Genomic DNA, 11,251 nt, shown 5'->3' on the forward strand with positions numbered 1-11,251 from the left:
ATATGACCACACCAAACTGTTATGGGATTCGCTCCCAGAAAATGGATGGAGTGTATGAATTATAGAATCATACTCTTTTTTTTATATCTATCCTTTATTATCTGTTTTACAATGAAAATGTATTGACATATGTTTAGCACATATCTTAGTTTTGTTTTGGGCCTATACAATGCTGTTTTCTTGCTAAAAAAAAAACATAATGAAAATGCCAGATGCTGGTGGATCATGCTTGTAATCCTAGCTATTCAGGAGGCTGATGTCTGAGGATTGTGATTCAAAGCCAGTTAATGCAGGAGAAAGTTTATGGGACTCTTATCTCCAAATAATACTAAAAAATGGAAGTGGAGCTATGGCTCAAGTGGTACAGCACTACCCTTGAGCAAAAAATGCTCAAGTGAGTTAAAACCCCAAGATAGGCACACACAAGAACTATAATGACAATTCCAATTATCTATTACTCAAATTCTATAAAGCTGCAAGATATAAATCACTTTTTGAGGATAGAAAACAAGCAAACATGTCTTAATTCTTTTCTGACACCTTTTCTTTATGTAGATGTAAGTTTCTCCCTGAGTTTTCTTCTTGAATAACACTTTTCTTTTTAAATTAGTATTTACAGTGTGTACAGAACAATGAGTTCATTTTAAGATTTTCACATATAATCTACTTTGAATATATTATCAATACACACACACACATACACACACACACACACACACTCCTGAAGAACATTTCTTTTATAGCAAGTCTCTTCACACTCAATAGTCTCTCTCTCTCCCTCCCTCCCTCCCCCCTTCTCTCTCTCTCTATATATATATCTGACAAATTATTTCTCATGTTTTAAGGACAATTTCACTGGTCATAGAAATCCAGGTTGAGTATTTTTTTCTTCTTTCAATATTTAAAATATGTCATTCAACTCTCTTCCTGCTTCAGTTGTTTCTCATAAGTCCACTGTAGTTTTGAATTCTTTTTCCTCAACAAGTAGACCTTTGTAAAAATACTGACTTTCTGCAGTTTTGTTATAAATAGTATTATTGACATTTACTCTAATGTTTATTTTCTGAAATTCCTGGATATTTGATTTGAGACCTGTCACTAATTTTGGAAAATTCTTGTTCCAAACTATTTTCTTTCTGGTATTCAAATCTCACAGTTCTTCAGTGTTCTATTCTTGTTTTCTTATTCTTTTTTTTCTTTTTTGCATTTCAGTTTGAGAGTTTCTGTTGAATCTCTCAAGTTTACTGATTTTTTCCTCACTTTGTTCAGGGTATTAGTGTTTTGAATTTCTGCTTATACTGCTAATCTGTTCTTTCACATTGCCTATTTTACCTATTACAGCTGTTGACGTATGGTAAAGTGTGGAGAACTGAGAGTTTTCTATAATCTTCTGGTCAAATCCGTATATTTTGTGGAGACTGTGTAGTAGGAGTGTGACATTTACAAGTTTACAAGTTTTAATTTTTCATTCTCTCCCTTACATAAGACTGAAAACCTCGAGGGGCTACAGTAGGGAGAATGAATACACTATAGTAGCATTTTTCACTGCAGAGTAGGCTTTTATTGTGATGAAGGCTCTATGTATATTTTTCAAAAGTACACTTTCCTTTCCATTATCACATCCCTGAGGGGGGTATTTCTGAAATTTCCTAGAGTTTCTCATTATCAAACTATTAGAGATTGTGTTTTCAGGAAATTGTCAAAAGTGCCATTCAAGTATGTTTTACCAGAATAGTGAAAATTGAAGTCTCTAGCAGTTACTGTCCTATGTAAAATAAGACAGTTTGTGACTGTGTGGACACGCACTTTCCTAGAATTTGAGATGAGCATTTGCACCATGGCTTCAGTTCTCTGAAGGGTCTCTAAAAGCTGTTCTCAGTTCATTCTGATATTTTTCTGATATGAAGACGAGAAGCAATGACTTCCTAGATCTTTACATCTAACAGCTGACCTTAGAAATGTGGCTATAGGTCTTAACAGGGCACCAAAGACCAGCGGACATAGCTTTTACCTTCTAATTTTCTGATGAATGTCACACCTAGGAGTAAAGTTGCCCTTGAAAGTCTACCTTCTCATAAATTTTATTCTTCCTTTCCCATCTCAGCATGGGGAATTTATATAGCTTCCTGAACCTGAAATCTTAGCCTCAACTTCTTAAATCTGGAGGACGAATTATAAGTTAGATCTTCTAAAATCAAAATTCCTGAGCAAAATCAAAAGTCTGAGCAACTAGACTTATCCTTGTGATAAGTGGAGACTTATCCTTGTGGAGACTTATCCTTGGAGAAAAAGTTACCTCTGTTATCATTACTATCAAGAGTGCATGGTACAAACAAAATTCACACTTTGTATTCATTGCCTAATGATTGTTAAATGCTTTCTTAGACTAAAATGCTAGTATCTGAGCCCTTGAAGTATTTTATAAAGGGAAGTTACATAGTACAGCAGGGATTTAAGCTAGGCAGTTGACAATTTAAATACAGACTTTTTAATGTGATTATTTATGAAAATTTGGTAAATAGTGTTCTATAACCTAGTTTGTTCATCCTTAAGAGGAGACAGGTAATAAATACTTCACAAAATTATTACATATATGGAAAACCTGCCTTACCTTCTGCACCACTGACATATATGTAGTCTTTCTAATTTGTTTTAAAATTCAGGTCTGTTATTATGAGGTGTGCTTGGAAACAGGAAAAAAATAAATAAGCACCTCAATTGTATTTTATAGGGCTCATAATTGCTGAGACTGTCATTGTGGTCTTCTATGTTGCTATAACCTCAGTGATTTGTATGCTGTTACCTACCATAACCCTTACTAAAGTAATATTTTTTTTGCATAGATATGTCTCCTTCCTCCTTGAAGTCATGTGCCACAGCGTGTCTGACCCCAGCTGCAGGAGTGTTCTGGGGGAAATCTATCCACTTGGTACTCCTTGGTTCAACATAGGGAGGTGACCTAACTCAGCATAATGAAATATTACACGATTACAAACCATTTTGAAATTTTTTAAACAAAGATACAAAGATAGAGAGGGGAAAGGAGGAGAAAGACAGAGATGGAAGAAGAGACACAAAGAGAGGCAGACGGAGGCCAACAGAGAAAGGTAGTAAAAGAAACACTGAAAGAGAGACAGGCATACAAAGTGAGGGGAAACAAGAAGGAGAAAGAGAATAACAGAGAGAATTAAGAGAGAGAGGCACAAAGAGACAGAAAGAAGAAGAAGAAGAGAGAGATAGCTGGGGAGAATCAGAGATAGAGAGACAGGGGGAGATAGAGGGTAAAAGGGAGAGACAGAAAGAGATAAAAATGGGAAAGAGAGACAGGGAGACAGAGACACAGAGAGGGAGCAAGGGAGAAGAAACAGAAGGAGACAGTGAGAATGGGAGAGAGAGAGGAAAGAAACACAGAGTGAGTGAGAGAGAAAAAAGAGAACAAGAAACTGAAACCAACTCAAAGACAGACTAACCTCAGGACCTCAGGATACCTATTACTTCTATGAAAAATCTACTCTTTAGAAGAGAGTGTCTAGTTTCAACCTACACAAAGCTGGATGTCAGGACATGGGGTTCACTGGGACCACCTCAGAGCCTACAGGCTGCCGATTGCACAGCTACACCATCTCTTGGGACTCTAACTCCTAGTGAGAGCTGAGATTTTAAATAAGGGATTTCATAGGTTTTTTTTTTTTAATGCATAACAGAACTAATTTTCATTCACTGCCTAGAGTCACAGACCCAGAAAAATGTAGTCAAATTGGTCAGCTCATCTTTAATTAATGATTCTTCTGTCAGTCACCAAGTACTTTTTCTGATATTTCACCGCAAATAAGAGATTTCTGTGACATTGTTTTTGGCCTTGTAACTCATTCCTTCCTATATATTTAACTTGATGGCACTTATTCTTTAGAAACAACTCCTTTATCTTAAAATAAACTCATTCTAATAGTTTCTAGGAGAGAGTTATTTTTAAAATTAAATAAAATCTGACAGTATTAACAGCAACTTTATAGAAATACAAAGCTGTGTAAAGAAATATTATGGACAAGTATACAACACAAATGAAATAACCTAGATGAAACAAAGAACTTCCTAGAAACAAAGAAACCAAAAGAACTCATTTTTACTGTTTTCCTCCTTGAAGTCAATTCGTTCCATATGCTTACTCACCCCCCCCCAACACACACACACACACACACACACACACACACACACGCACACACACAGGGAAATAGTCTCACAGCACTAGGTGGAAGCCTAGAGACCAGGGGAGGCTTATCACAAGGCAGGAGGAAACATGAGGGCCCAAGACATTTCAAGCCCTGGCATCCAGTCTCAGCCACCATCTCCCATGGACACCCTTTCCTGGAACCCACCTCCTCCAACAGCAATGGCTACTTCTCTGCATGAATGCTGCCCACAGGATGATTCTCAGCTTCGTGAACCCCTGGACAAAAGACAGACCTGCCTAACATCCTCATGTTTGGCTGAGGGATTGTTTCCTCTACAAATTAACGTGGTGATGCTAATCACCTGGAAAATTGGTCCTCAAGCAAATGCAGTATGCAGAAACACTCACTCTCTCACCTTAACATCTAGCCACTTTAGGCCACCTCACTCTCATTCTTGAAGTATATGTCTTTCTTGACCCTTTCCCATGTGTGTAAATGTACCTTTCTGCCTGTCCAAGTCAGAGTCTGGTCACATGACCCACCATTGGCCCACATGACCCTGCAGTCAGCTTGTCTGCCACAGCTCTGCAGCTTCAATGACAGAACCTTCTGCCACTGGGTTTGAGTTGCTTCACGTTCTGACTCTGGTGAAGATGGAGAACCTGACATTTCTGAGCCTGGTGAAGACAGAGTGCTGAAATTAAAGCTGGCTTAGGAGCCAAAGCCTCTAGCCCTAGGCCTTGCCCTTCCTTCCTGAGAGTGTCTGGCCAGTGCATAACAGGTCCTGAGGAATTTGGACATGAATTGATTTTTAGTATTTTGGATAGTTTGGGGGATACCTGTGAACAAACACAGGATCTATCTTGAAAAAATATTGATAAACAAAACCAACATTTAAACTCTAGTTTCTACCAGGAGGATGGTCCCTATTAACATTTGTGATTTGTAAAGGGAGGCTAGCTGTCTCCTATTTCCATTAATTTTCACATACTAGAATCAAGTGGGAAAAGTTATGTTGCACTGTCAGATGACTTTTGCGATATTTGAGTAGTGTCTACATGAATTACTGGATGGTGTATTGTTGCAACACTACTTGCTCTTGAATGAGCCATTTTGCAATTTTGCAGAGACTGATGACAACTTGCAGGTATTTTGTTAACTAAATATATAAATATCTGTCAACTGGCACAGATAATGTCAGATATTACAAATTATTGTACTGTAAGTTATTAACCACTTTTATTTGACTCACCAGTTATTCTACCAGTTAATTTCTGATGTATGAAATTGAATATATATTTAGTTTAAATCTGTATGTTTTATATATTCCATACATAATTATCTCCTTTATTTTTTCCACATCAGTATTTGTGTTGAGAAAAATCCTTCACATTAATTTTCAATTAACACAAATAATTCTTTTTAAAAATTTACAGTATTCTGACAACAAATATTTTACTATATTTACAAATAGTAATATATTTAGATTCCCTCTCCAAACCAATTATATCCCTGACTTTTAAGATTCTCCCGTCTGAATTGTAAGGTGTAGTCTTTTTTATTGTAGCAAATATTCATAACATAAAAATTACTATTTTAAACATTTTAAATGCACAGTTAATAACAAATACAGTTTCAATATTGTGCAAAAGTCATCACTGTCCAGTTCAAGAATTTTGTTGCCACCTAAATAAGAAACAGTATGATGGTTTTAATGCAACAATCGTGAAAAAGTTAGTTTTGGATCAACAGACTAACATAAAATTAGCATCTAAAAATTGGTAACTTTTTCTTTAAAACATATTATTTTCCAAACTAGTTTTTCTGAAATCTCATCTGTTTACAATGTTTTTAAATAATTTCCTTTTAAAATTATTTTAATGCTGCTAGTTTATTCATTTATATAACTATGTCCTTTTCAGCATGGCTACCTATAAATCGAGGTGTATTAACTTTTTCTATTTCCTGAATTGCTGTTTCTAAGAATTTGATGTGCATATTTTATTCCAGACTGTGGAAATATGAAAATACTTGGGTTATATTGAAGTTGCATAAAATTTTTATTTATACAAAGTTTTAAAAATAAGACTTAATTTTCACATATGATGACATTCTTCTCTAGTCCACTCAATACACAATCACTAACACAGACTGGGTCCTGTTGTTCCAGCCTATAATCTCAGCTATTTGTGTGGCAGTGATTAGGAGAATCTTAGTTTGGGACCAGCCTAACCAAAAGGTTAGTGAGATCCCACCTCAACAAAAAAGCTGGCCTTGGTAGCCTTGGCGTCTAAGAGGCATTAGTAGAATTTCAGTCCAGGACAACATGAACAAAAAAGCACAAGACTCAAATGGAAAAATAACAAGAGCAAAAAGCGTAGGTAGGTGTATGACTCAAGAGGTAGAATATCTGCCTAGCAAGCACAAAGCCCTAAATTCAAGCCCCAGTATCACCAAAATAGATAAAATATAATCACTAACACAATTTTATGTCAATAAATCAATCCACATATAATTATTTCAAAGGCTGTGTGGTATTTTTGCAACATTTTCTTTAGACTAGGATCATAAGGAAATACTATTCCAGAGTCCATTTGCTTGGAGTCTTTTTTTCACCTTTTAGATGACACTAAAGAAACAGCTCTACCTTGAACTGTAAAAATGTATGGATTTGGCTTACTTATTAATTCCTCCAAACTGATCTCATCCCAATTATCCAACTGAATCACTCACTAAACTCCTCCTGTTTATTTCAAGCATACTTGGTATATTCATACTACTAGACATATTTGCCAAATTTTTCCTTCATACAACTATAGCTCATTTCTAATAATGACTTGTCTCACCCTCTCTCTCAGTGACCAATTAAAGTGGGTCCTTCTTCAATCATTTCTTGAATATCACAGTCTACAATTATGTCTCCCTTCTTCAAATCCAAGAATGGGATTTCTAATAAGCATATGTTTGTCCTCCTACTAATTACCTGTGCTTGGTTGTACAATGTATCTGCACATGATTTTTAAAGTGAAGAAGGGTCATTTATGGCAACTTTAGCACTGGACTTTATTGAAAACACAGACTTGAGCAGAGGACCACATATTTAAAGAAAGAATAGCAGAGTAACTTGTTCAGATGACTCAGTTCACTGAAAGCTCAACACGAAAGTATCGCAATCTGGACAGCAAGATAAATACCAACAATGTGCTTTCAGTTCTAATATTCATCTGGCATCCACAAAATGACCCAGCTCAAAACAAGTTTGACAACTTAATAACATTAACATTAAAAATATAAGTTACAACATAAAAAGACTGTGAACACCAAAGTACAATTCAGGGCTCTTTGGAAACATAAGGCTGATCAGCAGCAGGTGGTTAAGCACACTAACTTTGTTGTCCCACCTCTGGATCATTTTGATTGTCTATTTGGATTTGTAGTTGCTTAGCTAACTCCTCAAATTCATGGAATGCAGAAATAAGTGGTTCAAGACTGAAATCATCATCAATTAAGGACATTGCTCCACTTTTTATAATATTACTGATGTTCTGAAACATTTTAATAACAATCTGAATGTTATCATTTGTCTCCTCTATGTTAAAGAGACCCACAAATATTGACAGAGCTTTAGCACTGAATAGCTTTTGTGCCACCATAGGATTTTCAGACAAATTCAGTAGCATTTTTAGAATATGAAATTTGGTTCTTGCATTGCCTGTGGTTAACAAAGAGAGGAATCCAGACATATAATTACCAATCAGTGTGTGATAGTCAGTAGTCACAGTGAGGTGTCTAAGCATCCTTATTCCAGTCAGCTGCTCAAGGGAATCTATGCCATGAGCAAGGGTTTCCTCACATACTTGACATATGAATGTCTCAATCATGTTCAGATTTGGATAAGGTGGGGCCATGTGAATCATGTTTTCCAAAAAACTTGTCCTAGCTCGGGAAGATGGATAATTTAGCAAGGTTTCAATAAGTGAGACTACACCAGAATCCCGAATGAAATTGCGGGTAAATTGAGAAGCACTTCTCATACCCATTGCAATTTTAGATATTTCATTAATAAATGGGTCCCTAATTTTGTCCATTAGTAAGAGGAGTTCTTCAAACTCCCCAGAATCAATATTAAGCTCACATTGTATGCAGCTGCAGGACCAATTTTCAAGTTCTGCACTCTCTCTGGCCTTAAGATGCTCTCGTATTTCCCGGACTGACCGATAGGAAGGATCATACTGAAATGGAAACTCAGATTCAAACTGATCAAGTTGAAACAAAGATTCCTGATCTTCCCCTTCTGAAATAAGTCCCAAATTATTGAGCTTTTCTTCAGTATTTTCAGACAACTCTGGAAATGTAAATGGATTTGTGGATGGGAAACCAACCCCATGACAAGGACCAGGTTTGAATTCAACAGTGACTTCTTCCCAGGTTTGGGGCCTAGATGACACATTAACTTCCTCCTCAGCTGAATGAATGAATCTGCAATGGGCTTTGTACACAGGACTTGGATTTAGGTCAAAACAGGCCTCATCTCTATCCCAGAACCAGGACCCAACTATGGCATCTTCTTCAGACTCAGGCCTGGGTTCTTCTCTAGCCACTGCCCCCAAACTAGACTTTTCCTCAGCCCAGAACAAAGATCCACCAATAGCTCCTTCCTCCACCTCTGGTTCAGGGTCACAGATTGCTGAAGATCCATTCTCTAAACCACCCTCTTTTTCTGCCCAGAACCAGGACCCAATAATGACTTCCTCTTCAAACCTGGACTCTTGTTTAGCCCTGTTAACATTTTTAATTTTTTTCTGGGCCCTTGATTTCAACATGTCATTAGGCTCATCCGTGCTCCTGTGCCTCAATCTATTGGCCTCTTCTCCAGGCAAAAACCATGATTCTTTATAGAACTCATCTTCAGACTCAGATTCAAAGCAGTCATCTCTCTTTGTTCTCAGCTTAGACCTGGAATTTGCCTCTTCCCTAACTCTGGGCCTCAGCAAGTTATTGGTAGTTTCTCCAGCCCAAAAGCAGAAAGGGTTACCAGTCTCATCTTCAGATCCAGACCAGGAATAAACATAAGGCTCTTGTTTCGATTTGGGCCTGGCTCTGGTGTTGGTTTGATGTTTAGCCCTGTGCCTGGACCTAGTATTGGCCTCTTCCCTGGGCCATGATCTGATATTGTTCTCTTCTCCAGCCCAGAAAGAAGAAACAGTAGAGGTCTCATCAGCTGACCAAAACCCAGACTCGCTAGAGGCTTCTTCTCTGGCTCTGGGCCTGGGATAGCACCAAGACCCCATATTGGTCTCCTCTCCTGGTCCAAACCAGGGTTGTATTACAGTCTGGCCCTGGGTGCCAGGAAAGGTTTCAGTGTCCACATTGGCTAGTTCTCTATCCATAGGGAAGCTCTTACATTTAGTAACTGACCCAGACTCACCACTGACCAGTGGCCAAGTAACACTATTAGTTTGGGATGTTCCTTCAGCCTGTGACATTGCCTCAGCCCCAAACTCGCTCTGGGCCCATGCTTGGGTATCATCCTTAGGCCTTGCCCCAGGGATTGCCTTAGCCTCCGTCTTAGGATGTGCACAACCTATTGCCATGGCATCTGCTTTGGGCCTTGCCCCAGTTATTGTCAGGGCTTCAGTTTTGGGTCTTGCTCCAGACATTGCCTGGATCTCAGATTTGGGCCTTGTCCCAGGCACAGATATGACTTCAGTTTTGGGCCTTGCCCCGGATGTTACTTGGGTCTGGGTCCTAACTTTGGGTCTGACCACAAGTGGGACTTCATTCTCTCGATCAGCCCTACCCACAATCTCTTCCCCAGCCTTCTTTTCAGGCTTGGCCTGAACAACAGGGTCAATCTCAGCCCCAGTCATTGTACAAATTGAAGGGACGCTTAATTAAATATGTGTGCCACAGTCAGTCTTCACGAAAGATCTGTCACAGATTTATCTCTTCACACTCTGATCTGTTGATGATGTAAGAGTTAAGAGTAAATCATCAATCCAACAATAAATGATGATCCTACCAAGCACAGTCTGAGTCAATAATATACAGAAGAGGCACAACCAGGCTGGGAGAGGATGGATGGTTCCTGGGTGGAGAGGGACAGAGAAGTTGAGGATGGTTATCAGAAGGAACTCCAGCACCACCAGAGCTGCAACTACAGATGGATCTAGGAAGAAAGAATGAAACCAGGAATGCAAGTTCATAAAATTGTGAGGCTTCATGTAAGTTTATACAAAGAAACTAGTTATGACCACTAGGTGGAGGAACGCAGCTACAGAAAAAAAAACACAACTCTGTTTGCCTACTAGACTATACTGTTGGCAATGGAGAGGCACAGGAAGGAGTACCAAATCAAACCACATTCACTCAGACTTTTAGACTAGTGGCTGATCTCCACTACACCCGCCAAAAAGTGAATCCACTTCCCATACCAACCTTCACTGACGTGATACAACTTCCACTCTTCTGAGTTCAAGTGATGCTAAGCCCCACAACTGACTACAGGGAAGAGAGCCCTGTTAACAAACACATAGAACACAATGAAGTCTCAGTGCTTCATAACTAGGTACACACACCTTAATGATTAAGACAAGTATCTTTCTTCTGGTTGAAGGATCCAAGTTGTCTATAGTTTCCCACACCATGGTTTCAATTGTCAGCTTTTTCTGGTCACACTTGAATATAAACTCCCTCAATATTCATAAAATCTCTGGCAGAAAACAGACAAGAAATGCTACAGGAACAAGCAATTTTAGCAGACTGTACAGGTAGAAGTAATCTTGCAAGCACAGGAATCACAGCCACTTGCCTGTTGATCTTCAGTAGCTTGCCCTACACAGTCCCCTTCCTCACCAGTCTCCAGATATTTGAGCCAGTCTCCTGGTCTGTTCTTTTCTTGCAGAACTGACCAGCCCCTAAAGCAGGCCTATAGACAAACAGATTAAAAAGGTGATGCAATGAGGAAAGGATGGTAGCAGCTGAGCCCAGTAGACAGAGCAACACGGGCCAAGGATAGGAGTTGCCATCTGATCTGTCATTAAACATTTCAGATTCTGTTTGTGGAATGAGCCTGTTTT

General features: G+C 38.5%; 1 protein-coding gene across 3 annotated transcripts; it reads right to left on the minus strand.

Moving 5' to 3' along the window:
* Positions 1-5,714: 5,714 nt before the first annotated feature.
* Positions 5,715-10,960, minus strand: LOC122114911 (G-protein coupled receptor-associated sorting protein 2-like). 3 transcript variants are annotated; one of them, XM_042688173.1, is made up of 3 exons: positions 10,611-10,695; positions 9,891-10,341; positions 5,715-9,854 (listed from the first exon to the last, which is right to left on the minus strand). In XM_042688173.1, the coding sequence occupies exons 2-3, from the start codon at positions 10,040-10,042 to the stop codon at positions 7,556-7,558; spliced, it is 2,451 nt and encodes an 816-aa protein (XP_042544107.1). In that variant the 5' UTR covers positions 10,043-10,341; positions 10,611-10,695; the 3' UTR covers positions 5,715-7,555. The 3 variants fall into 3 exon arrangements, with proteins under 3 accessions (XP_042544107.1, XP_042544106.1, XP_042544105.1); XM_042688172.1 differs by lacking the exon at positions 10,611-10,695 and adding an exon at positions 10,751-10,960 and having other exon boundaries at positions 5,715-10,341; XM_042688171.1 differs by having other exon boundaries at positions 5,715-10,341.
* Positions 10,961-11,251: the final 291 nt, after the last annotated feature.

Source organism: Dipodomys spectabilis, unplaced genomic scaffold (assembly GCF_019054845.1).
Source record: "Dipodomys spectabilis isolate Male_0828 unplaced genomic scaffold, ASM1905484v1 ptg000113l, whole genome shotgun sequence".
Classification (NCBI taxonomy): domain Eukaryota; kingdom Metazoa; phylum Chordata; class Mammalia; order Rodentia; family Heteromyidae; genus Dipodomys; species Dipodomys spectabilis.

Coding starts and splice junctions, on each gene's coding strand:
- LOC122114911 (XM_042688172.1), bottom strand. CDS start 10,042: ATGACTGGGGCTGAGATTGACCCTGTTGTTCAGGCCAAGCCTGAAAAG.